The sequence below is a fragment of the Sceloporus undulatus genome, chromosome 7, assembly GCF_019175285.1.
Source record: "Sceloporus undulatus isolate JIND9_A2432 ecotype Alabama chromosome 7, SceUnd_v1.1, whole genome shotgun sequence".
NCBI lineage: Eukaryota > Metazoa > Chordata > Lepidosauria > Squamata > Phrynosomatidae > Sceloporus > Sceloporus undulatus.
The window spans coordinates 26,046,239-26,067,655 of NC_056528.1; the positions used below are offsets into that span (position 1 = coordinate 26,046,239).

General features: G+C 45.1%; 1 protein-coding gene across 3 annotated transcripts in view; it reads left to right on the forward strand.

The window, feature by feature from the left end:
* ANKRD24 (ankyrin repeat domain 24) overlaps window positions 1–20,487 on the forward strand; it is a 28,882-nt gene extending 8,395 nt beyond the window's left edge. Inside the window, exons 7-20 of one of the 3 annotated variants that reach the window (XM_042480542.1) lie at window positions 491–597; window positions 1,568–1,755; window positions 2,080–2,105; window positions 2,296–2,388; window positions 2,524–2,634; window positions 3,349–3,456; window positions 3,737–3,781; window positions 4,647–4,742; window positions 5,150–5,222; window positions 8,471–8,592; window positions 9,609–11,174; window positions 13,921–14,088; window positions 15,922–15,987; window positions 18,900–20,487. In XM_042480542.1, coding sequence (XP_042336476.1) covers window positions 491–597; window positions 1,568–1,755; window positions 2,080–2,105; window positions 2,296–2,388; window positions 2,524–2,634; window positions 3,349–3,456; window positions 3,737–3,781; window positions 4,647–4,742; window positions 5,150–5,222; window positions 8,471–8,592; window positions 9,609–11,174; window positions 13,921–14,088; window positions 15,922–15,987; window positions 18,900–18,977 — 2,847 coding nt within the window. In that variant the 3' untranslated portion in view covers window positions 18,978–20,487. The remainder of the gene's footprint in view (window positions 1–490; window positions 598–1,567; window positions 1,756–2,079; window positions 2,106–2,295; window positions 2,389–2,523; window positions 2,635–3,348; window positions 3,457–3,736; window positions 3,782–4,646; window positions 4,743–5,149; window positions 5,223–8,470; window positions 8,593–9,608; window positions 11,175–13,920; window positions 14,089–15,921; window positions 15,988–18,899) is intronic. The other 2 variants (XM_042480543.1, XM_042480544.1) reach the window with 2 other exon arrangements.
* Window positions 20,488–21,417: the final 930 nt, after the last annotated feature.

Consider the following 21,417-nt stretch of genomic DNA (forward strand, 5'->3'; position numbering starts at 1 on the left):
CTTCTCTACCAGCTCCCATTTCATGCCATGATGTCTGTTTTGCTGTTCCTTATACTGCTGTACTGTTCCTTCTTGATTGATCTTCCCCTGAGCTCAAAGAGCCCAAAATATAGAAAGCAATTCCATATGGGAGAACTAGCAAAACCCTGCCTGGGCACTTTTTATTGTTTGCAGAAGTTTGATGCATAATACACAATGTGCCAAACAATGTCTGCAACCTTTAAGAGTTCTGAAAGTATATCGGAGAGCAGCACCTTAGATAGCAGCTCCTTTAAGGTCTGCTAAAACACAGAGCAGATTCACTGCACCCTTGAAATGGAAACCACTGGCCACCTTGGCGCCACTGAACACAGGCACCTGATTTTGCAAATCTTCCAGAGGAGTTGAGCTCTTTAGCAACTTTGCATTGGTAAGATGGACCTATACAAAGGTACAGCTCCGGTCCATGGCACTGAGTCCCTCCTTTTCCATGTTTCCTCTTCCTTGGCAGGATGGGGCAACCCCTCTTATTCTCGCAGCCAAGATGAGCCATTCGGAGCTGTGCCATTACCTGCTGCACCGCGGAGCTGCCGTCAACGCCAGAGACCAGAAGGGCCGGTGAGGGCCTTTCCTATGAGAAACTGTAACTCGTGGGGAAGATCTTATGGGCTGCCACACCACTTTCTCATTTCCTAATGGTGTGAAAGCATAGAATCTTAGAGTTGGAAGGGCACCCAATGGGCATCTCATTCAATTCCCTGCCATGCAGGAATACCCAACTAAAGCAAAATGCCCATCCAACTTCTCTTTCAAGACCTCCAAAGATGGAGAGTCCGCAACCCTCCAAAGCAATCAATTCCACTGTCAAAAGGCTCTTCCAGTAAAGAAGTTCTTCTTAATGTTGAGGTGGGATTTCTTTTCTTGTCATTTGGATTCACTGGTTCATGTTCTCTAGACTCTGAAGCTGAAAACAGTAAGGGGATAAACTCCATGCGCTCCAAGTTGGTCAGCTATTTATTCTTTTTTAAAAGAGCCCACTACGTTCTGGCCTGCATGAGAAAAGGCCGTCTTCAGGGGCTAAAAACAAATGCAAATAGAAATATATGCCAGGTATTAAAAAGACAAGACAACACTAACTATATCCTATAGAACCTCACAGGCATACAATATTTTTCATATTATATATAAACCATACATACGCTTGAGCAGAAATCACTGGGAAAGACTGAGCACAGCATCCCCAGGGCAAGTAACACTTTCTCAGCCTCAAGGGAAAGCAATGGCAAGCTTCCTCTGAACAAACCTTGTCAAGAAAAACCCATGATAGCTTTGCCTTAGGTTCGCCATAAGTCAGAAATGACTTGAAGGCACACAACGACTAAAAATCCAGAGGAGATCTCACCACCTCTCTACACCCATTTTTTCCCATTGCCAAGCAGCTCTCCTGGTCAAGAAGTTCTAATGTTCAGCCCAAATCTACCTTCCTTATGTCTTCCTGCATGGCAGAATGGGGCAGAACGGAATGGCCTTTGGGGTCTCTTCCAATTCTGTGATTCTATGAACTTAATGGGGCTTCCCTTTCCTTTAGAACAGCCCTCATGGTGGCCTGTGAGAATGGCAATGTGGAGACGGTGGAGGTCCTTGTCCACGGCGGGGCCAAGGTGGGCCTTGTGGATGCCACAGGCCACGATGCGGCCCACTATGGAGCAGCCACCGGCAATGCCCTCATTCAGCATTACTTGCAGGAGGCAGCCCAGCGTCATTCTTGGGCCAGCGGTAAGGCATTTTGACACCCCCCCCTTTTCTACCCCAAATGAACTTGAGGCATTTTGGAAGCTCACTCATTGCTTGGGAAAGCTCCGGAAGACAGGGATGAAATCTTTGGGATAAGATGCACATTGGTGCTGTGTCTTCTCCAGAAGTCTCCTGGGAAAGACAGTTATCTTATCTTCAGGGAACTTATCTTTGGGGGAACTGTAGAGGGACTGAGGGCCAAATAAACCCCCAGCTTTAGGGCCCTTATGTGGCTCCAGGGCCAGATTTTGCAGACCCTTGCTTTAGTCTCCTAATCTTGGTTTTGTTTTTGCTCTTTCTCTGCAGAGGAATCCACTGATTTATCCTCACAGGTAACTTCTGCTTAACCCCTGGCCTTCAAGACTCATCCCTGTTTGGCACAAGAGGCTGGGAAAGTATTTCTTAACACTTCCTTTCCTCCTTTCATTCCTTCATTCCCTCTCTATATCAACCTTGGCCTTCCTTCCTTGTCCTTTCTCTCTGTCCCCTCTATCCTTCCTTCCTTCCTTCCTCTTTTCACAGGCCTCCTCCCCAGGGCAATCTGGCTCCAAGGGGAAGAATAGCAGCCCAAGAAAAAGGAAGGCCCCACCTCCACCGTCCAGTAACCCCAACCAGGTAGGAAGATGGGCAGAGATGCTCAACAGGTGGGTGAGGGCAGTTGGGCATGCTTGATGAACCCATATTGGACCCATCATCAGTAACAACCTCTGTTCCCTTCTCTCTCCTGCCTGCTGGTCCTCCCAATGCCAGCCTGCTCCTCACCCGCTGGACCACCAGGGCACCTCTTCTGCAGAACGGAGCAGCCGGGTGATCACAGCCAAGCCAGCCAGAGCACACCATTCCTCCGCTCCAGCCGATGCGGTGAGGATAGCCAGAGTAAAGGACAAAGCAGAGCTCAGGAGAGGCATTTCCATGTCAACTAGATAAGTGGGAATGCTGTGGTGCAGAGGCCACATGTAGCTCTTGAGGGGCCTTTGGATTCCCAGACCCTCCAACCTCCCATTCCTCATATATATGACTTGGAAGGTCATATATATATTGGGGGGGGGGGGGAGAGAGGAATGTTTTAGCATGGCGTAGTGGTTTGGGTGTTGACTGTGACTCTGGAGACCAGAGTTCAAATCCCTGCTTGGCCATGAAACTATTTGGTGACCTTAGGCAAGTTGCACACTCTCAGCCTCAGAGGAAGCCAATCTTAACCCTCCTCTGAAGAAATCTTGCCAAGAAAACCCCATGAGAGGTTTGCCTTAGGGTCCCCATAAGTCAGAAAAGACTTGAAGGCATGCAAAAACAACAAATGGCTATTCCACTATTTAGTTGGCCCACTAAGGTCTTTCTAATGTTTAGGTGGAATCTCTTTTCTTGCAATGGGCATCCATTGGTTTTTGCCCTGGTCTCTGGAGCAGCAGAAAGCAAGCTCATGCCATCTTCTACATGACATTGCTTGTAGGAATAGCCCCCCAAGCTATCTGGAAGTTATCCCAGAGTGTTGCAAAAAGAGTCTCAGGAGGACCCTAAAAATGGCCCAACCAACCCAGAGGGTAGCCCTTCATCTCCCAATTTCTCTTTTCCTAGGAGGATCGAGACGCTTACGAGGAGATTGTGAAGCTGCGCCAAGAGAGGGCACAGTTCCTGCAAAAGATCCGAAGCCTGGAACAACAGCAGGAGAAACAGAAGCAAGAGGTAGGAATTGGGGTGGAAAGCTGGGTTTTGCAAAGACTAAATATTGGGCAAAGGGAAGCAACAAACTCAGGCAGCAATCGCTTTAGGGGTGGCAAGCGGAGCTGACTTCCCAAGTCTTCCCTCAACTTTTACTTCAGGTGGCAAAACGACTTGGGCTGCCCATGGTAAGCATTATAACCATGGAAGGCAGAATACAAAAATGGAAAACTAAATGAATAAGTAGCACGCATTTTATTTGTTAACAGTGCCTTTTCTCCATCCTTTATTCTTTGCCTTGTAGCAACCAGGGCTGGGAGATGCTTCACTTCTTATTCTAGAGAAACAGGTGAGTCCCATCCTAGAAAGAAAGAAAAGGTCCGAGGGTTTATTGTCATTTTTATGTGCCTTCAAGTCATTTCTTATGCTCTAAGGCAAGCCTATCACAGGGTTTTCTTGGCAAGATTTGTTCGGAGGGTTTCATTGTTGTTTTTTACCAGTGCCTCCCTCTGAGGCTGAGAGAGTGCGGCTTGCCAAAGGCCACCCAATTGGTTTCCCTGCCTAAGTGGGGAATCGAACCATGGTCTCCAGAGGACTGGAACCTTATTCTACTTTCAAGGAGATGGGCTGTACTTTTGTACTCAAGCACTTGCTTTGCAAGTAAAAAGCCCCCCAGTTTCGGTCCCCTTCCTCAACTGGGAAATTTACCTATTTAAAACCCAGAAGAGTCAAATGGGTGCATCTACATGGTAGAAATAATGCAGTTCTACCAACATTTGCTTCTATTGGGGAGCAGCTCTTTTGCAAAGCTCTTGGATCTCCTGCTCAGTTGCACGCAACTAGTAGGATACATTTTCTAAGGAAAAACTGTGGATTGAAGCTAAACTGAGAGGGAACAGGGGACATTATTGTTCCTGCTAAATCCATCAATAGATATGTGGACAAATGACCACCCAAAGCGGAATTAAGGTCCAAAACACACTGCAGAAATAATCCAGTTTGAAACCACTTTCACTGCACTGGCTCTATGCTAGGGAATTCAGAGAATTGTAGGTTTGTAAGACATTGAGCCTTATTTGTCAGAGAGCTCTGGTGCCACAATAAACTACAGTTCCCAGGATTCCCTAGCACTGAGCCAGGACAGTTAAAGCGGTCTCAAACCAGATTATTTCTGCAGTGTGTCTTGGACCTCACCTTTTTCTTTGCTCCACCAGATCGAAGATCTTCAGAAGCAACTGGCCGAGAAAGAAAATCTGGGCAAAGAGGTGGAGGTGCTCCGGAGCCGTCTCTCATCAATGGAGGTACTGGAAGTGTGTTTGGGGGACAGAAGAGTTGTCACCCTTGGTCTGGGTTCAAAATACAGGCAGTGGTTTGGACTGAGGTGGAAAGCAGTTATTTTAGGACATGACTGGGACATGGCTGTGGATCACAAGGACCCAGGATCTCATTGGAGGAGTCAAGTGGATCTAGAAACAGAGACAGAGAGGCCCAGAACCAAGTCGTGCTAAGATGAGTTAGACACAGCATGAGGCAAAAGGCCCATCAGTGAGTTTCGTGACTTGGCAGGGCTATGAATGAACATGAATCTCTTGAATTTAGCAATTTTAGGTGTAACCCACTGATCCCTATTTAAGATTTAGGTGCCACCCAGTCCATCTTTGTGGGGCCTCCAATCTTCTCTCAAACTGTTCTCTCTCTCTGTCTTTATCATGTGCAGAATGAGAAAGAAAACACCAGCTACGATATCGAAACCCTGCAAGACGAAGAGGGAGATCTGTTGGAGTTCCCAGGTACGGCAAAGATGGGAAGGATCTCTTTAGCTCAAGTCACAGAATCATAGGATCCTAAATCCCTGGTGGCTCAGCGGTTTAAATGCCATAATACTGCAGCCACAAGGTTCTGAGTTCGATCTTAGGCGGCTCCAAGGTTGACTCAGCCTCCCATCCTTTCTTGGGTTGGTCAAGTGAGTCCCCAGCTTGTTGGGGGCAATTGGCTTACAGACTGTAAACCACTTGGAGAGTGCTGAGTTCACTGATAAGCGGTATAGAAGTGTACTATTGTACTATTGCTAGTTCGAAGGAACTCCAAGGGTCATCCAGTCCAGCAGGGACATAGCCAGGATTTTAGGGAGGGGGGTCCAGACTAAGTGCCACCATTATAATGGGGCTTGGGTGCGGCGGCGCAGCAGCACATACCATTCATTTTTCTAATGGAAGGGGTGGTCCGGACCCTGAGAATCCCCCCCCCGGCTACGTCCCTGAGTCCAGCTGCTGATCAACTCTTACCATCAGGAAGTTCTTCCTAATGTTTAGGTGGAATTGCTTTTCCTGTGGCTTAAGTCCAAATTGCACTCCCTCTGAAGTCACAAAATGAGGTGCCCAGGCATGCAATTGATGCTGGGAGCCTCATTTTTTTTACTTTGGAGGGAGCGATTCGTACCAGTGCTAGGTGGTATAGAGGGACGTATGTGTAGATAGTTGCCTGGCATCACTCCAAGATGCCCAGGTAATGCGGGGGATTTGGGGCAGCTTTGGGTCCAGAATGGAGAGCGGTCCGGAGCATTCTGGCCAGCGTAGACTCAACCCAAGTTCCCAAACAAAACTCTACTTTTCACCTTTTTAAAATATTCCTTACATTATGATGCTTGGAGATTTCTTTTATATATATATATATATATATTTATTATTTTGATCTTTTAACAACATTGTAAGCAATACAGATCATTGTTTCATCAGTTCCTTATATATATTACAGAATTTCCTATTTACATTGTATATTTCTTGTACTTAATTTTGTTTCCCTCTAACTTTACCCTTATCCATCTTCCCCACCACCTTTCTTTCCCCTTTCCCTCCCATCTATTCTATCCATTCATTCGTCATACTATTTCTTCATTTGGCATTTAGTTAAGCAATTGTTTTTTGTATTCTTTTCATCACTATTTCCCAAAATAGTCTATCTGATAAATATAATCGGTCTGTGATTAAGTGTGTGTATAAATAACTATATACATCCATTTCCCTTTTAGATGTGCTACAAAATACATCGTTTGTTCCATTATACATTTTCCAATTATTCTTGTTTGCTTGGTAAACTTACATCGATGCAAGGTCTTAATACGTATATATATCTTCCATAAATCCTAATATTGATTCATCAATCTACATATATAGTATATTGTCTACATTTAGTTATAGACTTGGAAACTTGGTATACCCATCTATTTAATTATCGTCATTTAATTAATCTATTTAATTTCCTTCCATGTCCGAATCTAAAAATGTTTATTTCCAGTGTTCTTTACAAAAGCTTTGGAGCAGGACCCAATCTTTATCCATATCGTCCATCTTGGCTTGATTTCCGTCATCATTTTGTGCGTAACTTATTATTTAAACAGTTTTACAATCAAATGCCACTATGGAAGCGTTTTATAAAAGAACTAGACTCGAGGGCCAAAGTTAGTTAACTTATAAAGACTTGTTTAAAAATGAAGATCAATCTTTTTTGATGAAAGCCAATACCGAAATAGAAAGAACGATTAATAAGAATTCGTTTTTACAGAGACAATTAATGGAAAGATTTAGAATTGACAGAAATGAATACGGATTTACAGGAAAAAAGAAATGAGATCGACAGTATTATTTTTGACCGGAGAAGAGGACACATCTCAAAATGTTATAAATTATTAAAGCAAAGAGATCTGGAGAACGAAAGTGTTAAACAATGAATGGTGAAATGGGCCCAAGACACGGGAGAAGCGATAGAAATGGATCTATGGGGAAAATCATGGTGTGATACTCACTCATTTACCTTACGTCAGAATTATAAAGAAAACTACATTAAGGCGCCTTACAGACGGGCCTAAGCGGCGCCATCGTTGCACCAGGAATACGCGTGAGGGACGGCGCTTCCGGACGCGCCTTGCCCCTCACGCATATTCTGTATGGCAAGATGGCGGCACCCTATACAGACGGGCGGCGCCATCTTGACATAACGGACGTGCAGCGTCCGGACATCTAAACCCAGAAGAGCCGTCGCGAGTGCGCGCTTTGGCACTTGCGGCGGCTCTTCCGGGTTGCTGGAAGGAGTGCGATTTCTGCACTCCTTTTTTGCAGCGCAGAGGAGTCGCACGGTTTGGTTGCTGTGGCTCCTCCGCGCTGCAACCAGCAGCAGCCCAAGACCGCCCCTTTTGGGCGGTCTGTAACGGGCCTGTGATTCAACATAGATGGCACTTATCTCCAAGTGGGTTAAATAAGATGTATAAGTTTGGGAGCGGGAACTGTTGGAAATGTGTTGAACATAGAGGTACTGTCTACCATCTTCGGTGGGAAGAAGCAAAGAAATATTGGAAAAGAATACTCCTTTTGATGTCAAAAATTTTAGAGTTTACATTACCATTTAGTCCTCTATTGTCTCTTTTGAATATGACTGGTATGATAGAAAGAAAAATAGGGAAAAAAATACGGACGCATTATGTTATAATAGCCAGGCTTACATATGCTAGATACTGGAGACAGCAAATAACTCCAACGGATGGGGAATGGATAGATAGATTGGAGGAGGCAATGCAAATGGACATATTAACCGCATTGACGAGTGACTCCAAGATGGAAGAGAGAGAGAAAGAATGGGAATGCTTGAAAAGATATAAGGGAATTAATTGACATTTAGAATTATAAAGAGTTATAAATGAATTATTTTTAAGCCTTATAATTTAAGCATAGTTAGTACAATTGTTTAATTTTCTTGCTCGATTTGGATTATTTGTTTTGTTTATAATAAAAAAAATTAAAAAATACAAAAATATAAAATATTCCTTAGAGAAATATTTGCAAAGCGGTGGAAATCATTATGTTAGATGTCACGTCGGGCAGCCTCCCCCAACCAGGATGGCTGGACTGCATCTCCCATCATCCTCATCTAGTTGACACTCCACCTGTTGAAGACCGCTAAGTTTCAATCTGGATTTACTGATGTTGATGTGCTTTCTCTCTCCTCCCCGTCCCTCCAATTTTCTTTTCTGTTTCACAACTTTAAGGAGCCGAGTGTTTGCTGTCGAAAAAGAGTTGGAGCGTCTCGACCGAAGACCTCTTGGCAACCCTGCAGGGCCAAGTGCAGTCGCTGACCCAGAAAAACAAAGAGCTGATGGAGAAAATACAGGTTATAATAAAAGAAAAATGGCAAAAAGTACAGCCCCATCCATCCATGGCTTCCTTTCCTAGCCTTGGGGTACTGAGAAATGCACTTAATGACCATTTCTCTGCGTAACTCTGAGTTAGATTATTAGCCCAAGCACATTCTCTGGCTATTTGGGCTTTTGCACACTGCCTCTGAGCATTGTGAAGTTTCACTGAGCAGAACAAATAGGGTTTGGTTTGCTTCCACTGAGAGAAGCTGGCAGATATAATAGCCTCCTTGTCGTTCCTTCTTTGTTTGCAAATATACAAGAGAAGCCCAAGAGGAGGAAAGTGGAAAGAGTTTGGTAGTGAGCACTTAAGAGTTTATTCTTTCCTCCCTTCTATGTTGCACTCAGTTCTGCCTTTCTCCCAAATGGGATTCAAGGCGGCTTGTTGTTGCTGATGTTGTGTGACTTCAAGTCATTTCCAGCTTATGGCGACCCTAAGGCAAAGCTATCACAGGGTTTTCTTGACAAGTTTCTTCAAAGGGAGAAAGAAAGAGAGGATTCAAACCCAAACTCCAGAGCCCAACAGTCAAACAACTACACCAGGCTGACCCTGAGCAGTGGTTATGAGTACAGAACAATTGTTGTGTGCCTTCAAACTTGTCCAATTTATGATGAAAGTAACACAGTTTGACACCGCTTTACCTGCCATGGCTCCATCCTACATGATCCTGGGATTTGTAGTTTGGCGAGGCACCAGCCCTCTTTGGCAAAGAAGGCTAAAGACCTTGTATATCTGGAAGCCCCAGGATTCAATAGGATGGAGCTACAGCATTTAAAGCGGTGTAGATCAGTGAGTCTTCCAGACGTTTTCAACATCAACTCCCCAAATTCCTGACTGTTGGTCATGCTGGCTGGGGCCTCTGGGAGTTGAAGTCCAGAATACCTGGTGGATCAAAGTTTGGGAATCACTTGTGTAGATGCATCCAAAGAAAACAGTAACAATAACAATGCCATCTTCTCTCCCTCTTCCAACTGATATTGTACTCTGTAGATCCTGGAGAATTATGAGAAAGACGAAAGTGATGCAGATGCTTCCGGTGACTTCATTCCCATCATCTTGTACGACTCGCTCAGGTCAGAATTTGATCGCCTGAAGGAGCAGCATGCCGAAGCCCAGGAGGTCTTGAAAACCCTTGAGGGTGCTGGGAACGACGAACCTTCTTGCAAACTCGTCCCTGCGGAGGCTTACGAACAGCTCAAGGCTAACTACGAGAAGCAAATCGAAGCTCTCCAGGAAGCCCTGGAAAAGACCAGCTCCTTGGCCAACCAGGGCAACAGAGACCATGAACCTGATGGCAACTCTGGAGTAGGGCTGGAAGAAAATGGTGAAGCGGATACAGAGGTAAGGAATGGCGAGACTGAGGAGTTGGCCAAAGAGCTCAGCTCGATGAGGGAGAAATACCAGGCTGCATTGGTTGAAGTGAAGCTCCTCCAAGAGCAGATCGAGTTGGGCATCCTATCCGTGGAGGACAAGGAGATTGCGGAGAACTCCAGGAGTGAACTGGAGATAGTCAAGGCCGCTTTGCATCAAGCACAGGAGGACCTCAAGGACCGAGACCAGAAGGTAACAGATCTCGAACGGAAGCTCGTAGCCAAGGGGGAAGAAATCGCCAGAGGCTACACCGCTGAGGAGTATGACGAGATGAAGACCTCGCTCAGCGTCTCTTTGGATGAAGTCTCCAAGGAGAAGGAGGCCCTTCAGGTCCGGTGTACCTCTGCCGAGGCCGAGGTGAAGGAGTTGAGGGAATCCTTGCGGGAGAAGAGCTGTGAGCTTGAAGAGGTCCGAGAGAGCTCTTCAAAGCATCTCCGGGAAGAGGCTGGAGAGCTGCGCAAAGAACTAGAAGTTACCATGAAGCACCGGCAGGATGCAGAAGCCCAGCTCAAGGGTCTCAGAGAAGGACGGCAGGCCTTGGAGGAGGAGCTGCAAGCCACCAAGCAGAGTCTGGCCTCCCAGTACATCCCCAAGTCGGAGCATGAGGACATGGTGGGGCAGCTGAAGGCCTCCCTTTCCAACGCAGAAGGGAAGCTGTTGGACCTAAAGGTGCAGCATGACTCTGCCCAGAAAAGGCTGGCGGAATTGCAGGCGAGTGCGGAAAGCTACCGGCGTGAGTCGGTGCCCCTGGCAGAGCATGCCCGTGCCAAGGAACTCCTGGAAGGGACTTTGTGGGAGCTGAAGGCCAAAGCCAAGCTGTTGGAGCAAGAGTTGAAAGTCAAGGTGCAAGAGGCCTCGGGGCTCCAGGCCCAGCTGGATGAAGTCCGCCAGGCAGCAGTATCCAAGGAATCTCATGAGAAACTGAAGGCCAGCCTTCAGGGGGAGATCGAGACCCTCAACGCCAAGCTGAGCGACCTGGAGCGGAAGCACGAGCGCACCTGCACAGAGGTCTTCCAGGTGCAGCGGGAGGCCCTCTTCATGAAAAGCGAGAAGCACGCGGCTGAGGCTCAGCTGGTGGCCGCAGAGAAGCAGCTACAGAGCCTGCTGGCTGAATCAGAGAGGATCCAGGAGCTTCACAGCCACATCGAGGATTCAGCCAAACTGGTCAAGGAGAAGGACAAGAAGGTGAGTGCAGGGTCTTTGGAGGAAGGTGGCATTGCTATTGAGCCAAATTGGATCCCCAAACTCCTTTTCCACATGCCTTCTGACTGTCCTGATTTGGCAGGGACAATCCCCATTAATCCTCTGCCATCTAACTTTCTCAGCTGCTTTTTAAAACGTCCCGGTTTCTCTCTCCTCCTCCCACTTTAGCCCTTCATCCTCCAAAACTTTTTTTATGAGTGGCTATGCTAGGCACACCTTTGGTTTTTTTATTCTTCGGTGCGCTCAAACTAAAACGCACTGCAGAATAATCCAGTCTGAGACTGCTTTAACTGCCCTGGCTCAATGCTAGGGAGTTCTAGTTTATTGTGGTACCAGAGCTCTCAGACAGACGCGGGTGATTTGGCACTAATAGTAGAAGCACCTAAAGAAAACATGCATAAAGCGATGAGTGAGATTGAAGAATTTGGGAAACACACGGGATTAAAAAGTAAATAAAACAAAATCTAATTTTCTGGCCATGAATGTTTCTAAAAAAGAATCAGAAAAAATACAAACAGAAACAAGTTGTTTATTTTGTAAAAAAACAACCCAAAATACCTAGGAATAACATTATTAGGGAAAAACTCAGAACTATACGGTGGTATGGAGAAAAATAAGGGAAGACCTACAAAGATGGAAAGTACTAAGCCTTTCTATGATGGGGAAGGATTGCTGCAATTAAAATGTCTATTCTACCCAAACTAATTTTCTTATATCAAAATATCCCAATCATTCAAAATGATAGGATATTTAAACCATGGGAAACTGAAATTTCAAAGTTTATTTGGGGGGTGGAAACCAATAATAAAATGGAAATTAATGAAAGATTCAAAGGATAGAGGTGTTCTCGGTGTGCCGGATCTAAAATTGTATTATTATGCAAGTGCATTTATTTGGATTTTAGATTGGATAACACTCAAAGATAAAAACATTATTAAATTTGGAAGGGTTTAATAAAACATATGGGTGGCATGGGTATTTGTGGTACAATAAAACAGTTGTAAATAAAGAATTCGAAAACCACGTAATCAGGAAAGCGCTATTACTAGTTTGGAATAAAGTTAAGAATACATTTTACAGACAAGGTCTGTAAAGGCATGGAAGATTGAAATAGTGTCACATACAGGAACTCCATTAAGATACTCAGAATTAATCAGTTGGGATGATCCAATACCAAAAAATAAGAACCGTAACAGAATCAGAAGAAACGAATTATAGTTGTTCATGGTTTCCATATAGGCAGCTCCAAGAAAGATTTAGGATAGACATCAAGACAGAAGGTATTACTGATATTGAGAATGAGCTAGACAAAATTATTTTCAAACCAAACAAGTCTAAAACATCAAAGTTATATTCGTTATTTTTAGAACGGGAGCTAGAAGACGAAAAGGTAAAAGAAACGACAATAAAATGGGCTAAGAATATAGGGCATCGCATAAAATTAGAAAGCTGGGAGAGATTATGGTGCCAGGATATTAAATTCACTGCATCCATGGATATTAGAGAAAATATACTCAAGATGACGCATCGCTGGTATCTTTCACCAAATAAATTCGCTAAAATGAAGAAAAAAGACAAAGGCAACTGTTGGAAATGCAAAAAAAGGAATGGATCTTTCTATCAAATGTGGTGGACCTGCAAAAAAGCAAAAACATCATTCAAAAAATATTGGATACACAAATTAAGTTTAAACCGGAGATCTTCCTACTGAACATATTTGAAGGTAAAGAAGAAAGGAGACATCTAAAAATATTATTATACCTAATCACAGCCGCAAGAATAACATCTGCGAGAAAATGGAAGGACAAAGACACCCCTTCGATGGATGAATGGTTAAATAAATCATTTGAAAGGCTAGAAATGGACAGGATAACCAGCATTATAAGAGGAAACAAAGACTGGGAAACTTTTACAAGCCTTTGCAAAAACTTTTGGTCATGAACCAGATACCTCAAAAGGCGATAAATAATAGTTATAGAAATTGATCCACATAAAATAAAAAAGAAAGGATGGATTAGATAAAATACAAAGTAAAAAACAAATTGTCCCATGTTTTGAAACTTGCTATCGCAAACAGTGAATTCCCGGGAAACATAATAAGATCACGATTATATTAAGCAAGTAAGTACAGTAGTATAGAGAGCTTGCCCCAAAAGGAAAAGTAACAGGTAGATGAAAACAATATAGGAATATTTAAGATATATTTCTACATCTATTATATATTGAAAGCCTGACAATCGATAATCTTAGTGAAATGATAATAACGTGATACAGAAGGCAAGCATGCATACATAGGCTATGGATGAATATGGTTATGCGATTCTAAATTGCGTTTGTATTTAAACACAGGTCAGATAACTCCCCAAAAAGCAGAAAAATAAAACTGCTAGAGAAAAAGAAAAACTATAAGAAATGGCTCAACTAAATGCCGAACGAAGTAAAGCTAAATAGGAAAGGATATAAGGGTGGGTGGGTGGTGGAGGGTCTTTTTCTTTCTGTGTTTTTCTTTTCTTCTTTTGTTTGTGAATAAACCTAAAAATGTATTAGTGTTGTAATAAGAAAGTTCAACAAGCAATATAATAGGGACTGAATTGTATTTGGCAAATCGTAGCAGCAGAGAAAAGGAACTCTGCAGCGATTTCTGTTATGGGTTTATTATTATTAGTGTCTGCTGACCAATAAACCAAATATTTAAGGGGGTCTTAAGAGGGGTGTCCACTTCCTGCAGATCACAGAACTTTCGAAGGAAGTCTTCAAGTTGAAAGAGGCTCTCAATGACCTCTCCGAACTGTCCGGCGCGACATCTCCGAAAGCATCCTCCCCGCAGAAAGCGGAGAACCGTCAGGAAGCAGCCGCTCTCCAGGGCAAAGTCAAAGATCTGGAGCAGCAGCTGGTGGTGAGTAGCTTGTGGACGATGGGTGGAAGAGTGACAGAGAGGACCAGGAATACATAGGACATCCGTAAACGTACTCCTCCGACCACACAGATTGTCCCTAGGAACAAGAAATCCAAAGCAGTGCAAAAATCAATGTCGTTTGACACCACTTTAATTGCCACGGCTCCATCCTATGGAATCCTGGGATTTGTAGTTTGGCGGGGCACTAGAGCTTTTTGTCAGAGGAGGCTAAACACCTCATGAAACTTCAGATCTCACAATTCCACAGCATGGAGCCATGGCAGTTAAAGTAGTGTCAAACTGCATTAATTCTTCAATGTAGGTACAGTACAACCCTCGAAGGAAGAAGGCTTGCAGGAAACTACAGTAGTTAAAAGCTCCTGCAGGTTAGACAAAGGCATTACAGTTATTGATAGACCTGTAGATCTCTTGGGGGGCGGGTGGGGAGGAATAAATAAATCTGGCACTTGTCACCACATCTTGTTGTGTGACGATCCACAAGTTAATAACGCACCAAGTGGAGAGGTATTTTCTTACTTCTGTTCTGAATTTGCTGAAACACCCATCTGTCTGTAACTCTCTTATCTTTCCTTTCTATCCATCCATCTATCTTTCCTTTCTATCCATCCATCCCATCCCTCCATCAATCCATCTATCTATCTATCTGGTTTATCTGCTGCATTTCTCCCAAATGCATGGTTTCTGCCCTGAGCAGAATGGACTTCAAGTGCAAACACAGTCACCTTACAATGGTGGCTAGTAAAATGTACTTCCATGTACTGAATCCCTGCAACTGGCATGGCGCCACAATAGATGGGTATGGTGGCCCACCGATCTTGTGTGGAGAGTCTCTGCTTTGTAATTAATTCAGGAGACACAGATTAATTTGGGGACATTGAGTAGGCGTTCGGCTAAGTAATCTGGTTTCCCTGGATTAATACCCAAGGATCCCAAGATGAATTTTCCCATTCCTGATGTCGCTCAACTGCATTAACTAGGGGCTGTGTTGCATGATCTCAGATTCAATGAGAAAGCAGAATTTTTCCTGCCCAGAGGTAGGAGCTGTTATTCTTTTCCACATCTCTCTGGTTGCAACTCTTGGCACAATTTGAAATGAAAACCAAAATGATGGCTAGCTATGTGATTAAGAGTGATAGTTACAAAAGGGTATTAACCTTCGCTCTGTATACACATCCCTTTACCTCCTTAAAAATTAACCATTGAAGGAGCTTTTACCTTTAGATTTTCTTTCATGCCCACTAAATGTACCCTCTAATTCCCTTTGGCTCTTTCAGTCATTAATCCAAGAAGACTACTCAAACATGCCGTTGATGTCTGGATCTTCTGGATGCTTTATGGCTAACATAATATTATGACTATGATGATGGTTATTAACTATTGCAATCTCCGCTCCGTTATCTCAAGCAATGGTGGCTGATGGCTTCCATGTCAGTGTGTGTGTGTGTATGGGAAGGACAATGAATCTTTGCCAGGCTTTAGACTGAATGTCAAAAGTGCTATTCACGGTGCAGAACCTAACCACCACAATAGGGACTTTAGAATTTATGGTCCAAACAGTTACCCCTGCATTGGAAAATTGCAAGAGTAACGGTCGGAAATCATGTTAGATGTACAAGGATCCATTCACTAAGTCAACTCTGAGCAAGGGCTGCCCTGAGCCAATTCCGAGCGAGGGCTGATGCTCCAATTTTAACTAGAATTGGAAAGGGCTGCACTGTTTGCTTCTTTAGGGTTCAGGCATCTCCACTGGCAAAGGTTGCTGAACGTACCTCTGGCCTCTGGTTTCACTCGTCTGTCTCTCTTTGGTTACAGGAGGCGGAACGGCGTCACAATAATATCGTTTCTCTGTACAGGGGCCACCTCCTTTATGCCATCCAGGTAGGTCAGCATGAGCCCTGGTTACAGGGAGGACGTTAGAGTTTTGGTATTTGTGTGTGTGTGAAAGTGAGTGTGCGCAAGCTTGTGGCATGTTTGGAAAGCAGCACACTCAGAAAGTTCCCCCATACAAATTCTCCTTGGAATAACCAGAGCCTTTAAATCAGTGGTTCCCAAATTTTGGTCCTCCAGATGTTTTGGACTTCAGCGCCCAGAATTCCTGACAGTTGGTCAAGCTTGCTAGGGCTTCTGGGCATCCAAATCCAAAACACCTGGAGGACCAAAGTTTGGGAATCACTACTCTAAATATATGTTTCTGTCCTGGACTGCAGCCAGCACACACAAACACCACTGATAAGGATGGTAATTAGCAAAGCAAGCAGCTGAAAGAGTCCACAAACCTTGCCAGGAGTGAGAGAGAGAACAAGCCAAAAGCCAACATCAGAAACACAAAACTCACCATAGTCAGTCCAGTCCAGGGTCAGGGCAGCTAGAAAGTAACAAGAGTCAAGGCAACAAGGAGTCAGGATACACAAAGCCAGTGCCAACAGCAATCACACCATCATGCAATAACCTCTGACATAGAGTTGGCTTCTCTCTGCTTCCTAAATAGGGGACGCCCTTCCCCTACCAGGTGAGGCTGGTTAGCTAATTGCCTTGCAGCAATTCTCTGGGATCTGTGTCTGCCAGCACTTTCAGCCCTGTGCTGCCTGAAGGAGGGAACCTCCAAGCCTGGTTCCTCCCCAGAGTCACCACTAGGCTGCTGTACCATCAGAGGAATCCCACCAGCACTGGGACCTGGCTGAGCCTCCTCCTCTGGGGCTGGGAGATCAGGGCTGGACTCTGGCAGAGCAGGATTAACACCTGGTGTAGCCTCAATTATCTCTTGCACTGGAGCAGGATTAGCACCTGGTGTAGCCTCAATTACCTCTTGCACTGGAGGAACCCCATCCTCATCCTCTGAGACCTGCTCTTGGCTGGCCATGGCATCTTCTCCCTATGCCTCGGTTTGTTTCCATGGGGTTGACACATGAGAAGAACTTGGGCGTAGTCTGAATGATGTCAGGGTGCATGGTATGGGATTGTGAACACACAGGGGGTATGGAAAAATGTGAACGCTACACACAAATCAGCACACCTGCCATGTGCACAATGTTGGTTGGTCACACCTCTGTGGGCTTTTTCTATTCCTTGGCACGCTGGCCAAAGCAAAAGTCTGATATGTTGCCACACACACACACAAATCTCATGTTGCTTTCCCACCCTGACTTCTTTCTCTTCCGTTTTCCCCTTGATGCATTCCCTTGACTTCTAAGTACCCATCCAGATGTAGTTTTTGGGAGTGATGGGCAAATCAGGTTCCTCTCCTAGGTTCTTAGAGGATGGAAAGAAGGAGAGGAGAGGATATCCTGATGGAGCAAAGTTGGCACAGGATTCTCCAGAAGGCTGGAAGGTCATCCTTGTGTCTGGCAGTGCTCAGGGCCAGTGTGCACCCATGTCCATGTACTACAGCATGTTGCGTGTGGGCACACCATAATCCTTGCTGCATGGTGGTGAAAGGTAGTGGTTTTAACTGGAGGTGGTAGGGGATATTTTCTTAAAAGCTAGGTATCTCAGCTTCAAATAGACAGATCTAGTCTCTCTTACTGGTATTTTCAATATCTGAAATCACATTAAATATTTGAAGTGATGTCCTATTGAGGATGGAGCAAGCTTGTTTTCTGCTGCCTCAGAGACCATGATGTGGAGCAATGGATTCAAACTACGTACAGGAAAAGAGATTCCACCTCAACCTTAGGAAGAATGTCCTGATGGTGAGAGCAGTTTGATGGTGGAAAATGCTGCCTCGGAGTTTGTTGGTGTCTCCTTCTTTGGATGATTTTAAACAGAGGATGGATGGCCTTCTGTCAATGGGGGTTCTTTGACTGTGAGTTCCTGCATGGCAGAACGGAGTTGGACTGGATGGCCCTTGGGGTCTCTTCCAACTCTAGGATTCTATAAAAGAGATTTAGCCCTGGCTAATGCTGAGCCAGATGCTAATCTGACAGTGTCCTCATTTAAGTTTGCCAGTAAACTGTCAATTGTCTGCAAATCCCACAATAATAACGCCGCCCACTCAAGTAACTGTTGAAGGAACTTACATAAGGATGTAAGAGGAGCCCCAGACCTGGATCAGACTCAAGACCTCTCTAGTCCAGTGTGTTTTCCCCCCACAGATTGTAGAATCATGGAGTATTGGAGGCAAACAGGGTTACAAGGGTCCCCTAGTCCAGCCCCTTGCCATGGAGGAACACACAACGTAAGCACTGCCAAAAGTGCCTCTATTTAAGGACCTGCACAGAAGGAGATGGCTGGCTCATATGATAAACTGCAGTAGTTTCATGGAAGATAGTATGGATCATAGAACTGTAGAGTTGGAGGAGACACCAGAGGCCATCTAGTTCAACTCCCTTCTGCCATGCAGGAAGACACAACTAAATAATAATAATAAACAATAATAAAGGACTCCTAAAAGATAGCCATCTAGCTTGAAAACCTCCAAAGGAGGAGACTCCACCACTTTCAGAGGCAGCATCTTCCACTGTCGAACGGCTCTTACTGTCAAAAGGTTCTTCCTGAAATCTCTTTCCCTGCCACTTGAATCCACTGGTTCGTGTTAAATCTGATAAAGACAGCTTAGTTTGATCTTTGCATTTGAACATGACATGCCTCATTGCAAGCTCTGTTTCCGTCACTTTAAAAAGCAAGATCACAGACGGGTTTCTTTGTTCACGACAGCTTTACCATGATGTCGGATAACAGAGAGCTGTGTAACGTTCAGACAAAGCCCGACGCTCTTGGGCCAAACTTGTCAAGGTCTGCTTGGCACCAAAACAGTCCTCCGACTTACCCTTCTTTGCTGTGTTCCCTTCCAGGGTCGCATGGATGAAGATATCCAACGGATTCTCTTCCAGATTCTGAAAATGCAAAGACTCCAGGAGCAAGGGAGATGAAACGGAGGAGAGACTACGGATCTGAACTGGTGGGGTTGGGGCGGTGGGCTTTTTTGTTCTGGAAGCATGATGGAGAACATCTCAAGGTGTTTCCTTCTCCATCCTCACACAAGCCAGCTCAAGCCCGGAGGGTGGCAGTGGCACCGTTGAAGCTTGCCGCACCAAATGTATGGGTCTTCCAAATCCCGTTCCTCTCGACTTTATTCTTCCTGGTCTTTTGGAGGGTCAGGAAGGAGGTGTCCACCACCGCCGCCATCTTGTCCTCCCCAGAAGCTCTGTGCCTTTCAAACAGCTTCGCAGTAGGCAGAAATGCGTCAACGTCCACCGGGCTTCCACTGTTGCGCTTCCACACTGCACCTGTTGAATTTCCTCCCACGATGGCGGCATCCGAGGCACAAAGTGGTTCTTGAAGAGGCGGAAGGGGAAAGATGAGAAACTTAGAGGGGGACTCAATTTGCCTGGGCCAATGGCAACTAGAACAGGTGGCAAGTTGTTCGCCACTGCTGTTGTTGTTGCCTTCGAGTCGTTTCCGACTTATGGCGACGACTCTAAGGCGAACCTATCATGGCAAGATTTCTTCCCCTGAGGCTGAGAGAGCATGACTTGCCCAAAGTGGGTTTCATGGCTAAGCAGGGAATTCAAATCCTGGCCTCCAGGGTTGTAGTCCAAGACTCAAACCACCCCACCATGCTAGCTCTACCTGCCCCCAAAGAGCCATTGTAAGGGCTTTTTATTAGGCTAAGGTTGCTAATCAACTCGCAGCCATACAACTTGCCAGGGGCTGGTCACTCATTCTAGGCCTCGCCTACCTTGCAAGGTTGTTGTGAGGATAAACGACAGGGATAATCTGAATTTTGACCAGGCGTAGGTGGGCAGGTGAGGGAAACAGAAGGATGGGACGTTGGTGTTTTTTGGGATCCCCTTCAGGACAGGGCTGTGTTTATACTGTGATTCTGCCTGAGTGCCTCACGAAATGTGAAACTGGGCAAAAGAATTTAAATCCCTATCCTAAGCACTTATTGGTGTCTTTATTTAAAAGCAGGTTTCTAGTCCACAGGGGAGCACTGCTGAAAGCTCAGCCGACGGAAGAGCAGCTGAAGCTTGCAGTGCTCTAGTGATGCCCAAACTTTGGTCTTCCAGGTGTTTTGGACTTCAGTTCCCAGAAGCCCCAACTGTCAGGATTTATTGGAGCTGAAGTCCCAAACCTCTGGAGGACCAATGTTAAGGAATCACAAACGGTCCCCAACCTTTGGTCCTCCGTTAGTTTTGGACTCCGACTCCCAGAAGCCTCAGCCAACCTGGCCAAGAGTCAGGAATGATGGGAGTCCAAACCGTCTGGAGGACCAATTGCTCTATGTACACTTCCCATTCAGTTCAGTGTGGCTTACTCCTGAGTAGACACGCTTAGGTTTGTGCTGTAAATATGACTTTCCAGGGGAAAGGTGCTGTGTAGCTTCTTATATCCTTTCCTCTCCCTGACTGACAAAACTTGAATAAATTATACACATTGCAAAAACGAAGATCGGTTCAATGTGTTTCAGCACACACCTTGCATAAGTACATGAAAGCATCTTGAAGTTTCCTGAGTCCATTCGAAAGCTTCTTGCAAAATGCCTCCAGTGATGACATCTTCTTTCACAATCTTCCATTTTTCTTGTGAGACAGCAGTGTGATGCAGCAGCTAAAGAAGCCAATACGATCCTAGGCTGAATCAATAGGAGTATAGCGTCCAATAACATCTGATCCTCCAATCAGGAGAGGTTCCCCAACCTTCATCTAGAATGCAAGGAGAACGTTGTACCCTCTCCCTGAGGACAGGTAAACACCGCTTCTTAAGACCTAGGAGTCTCGGTGGACCACAAGCTAAACATGAGCCAACGTTGTAGTGCAGCAGCTAAAAAAGCCAATACAATCCTAGACTGCATCAATAGAAGTGTAGTGTCTAAACTGCTGGAAGTAATAGTGAAACTCTATTCTGCTTTGGTCAGGCCTCACCTGGAATAATGTGTCCAGTTCTGGGGAACACAATTCATAAAGGATGTTGACAAAATGGAGGGTGTCCAGAGGAGGGTGAGCAAAATGGAGAAGGGACTGGAAACCATGCCCTGTGAGGAAAGGCTTAGGGAGCTGGGGATGTTTAGCCTGGAGAAGAGATGGTTAAGAAGGGATATGAGAGCCCTGTTTAAATAGTTGAAGGGATGTCATATTGAGGAGGGAGCAAGCTTGTTTTCTGCTGTCCCAGAGAATAGGACCCAATGGAGCAATGGATGGAAGATACAGGAAAAGAGATTCCTTCTCAATGTTAGGAGGAACTACTGGATGGTAAGAGCTGTTTAACAATGGAAGATGCTGCCTTGGAGGGTGGTGGAGTCTCCTTCTTTGGAGGTCTTTAAACAGAGGCTGGATGGCCATCTGTCAGGGATGCTTTGATTGAGAGTTC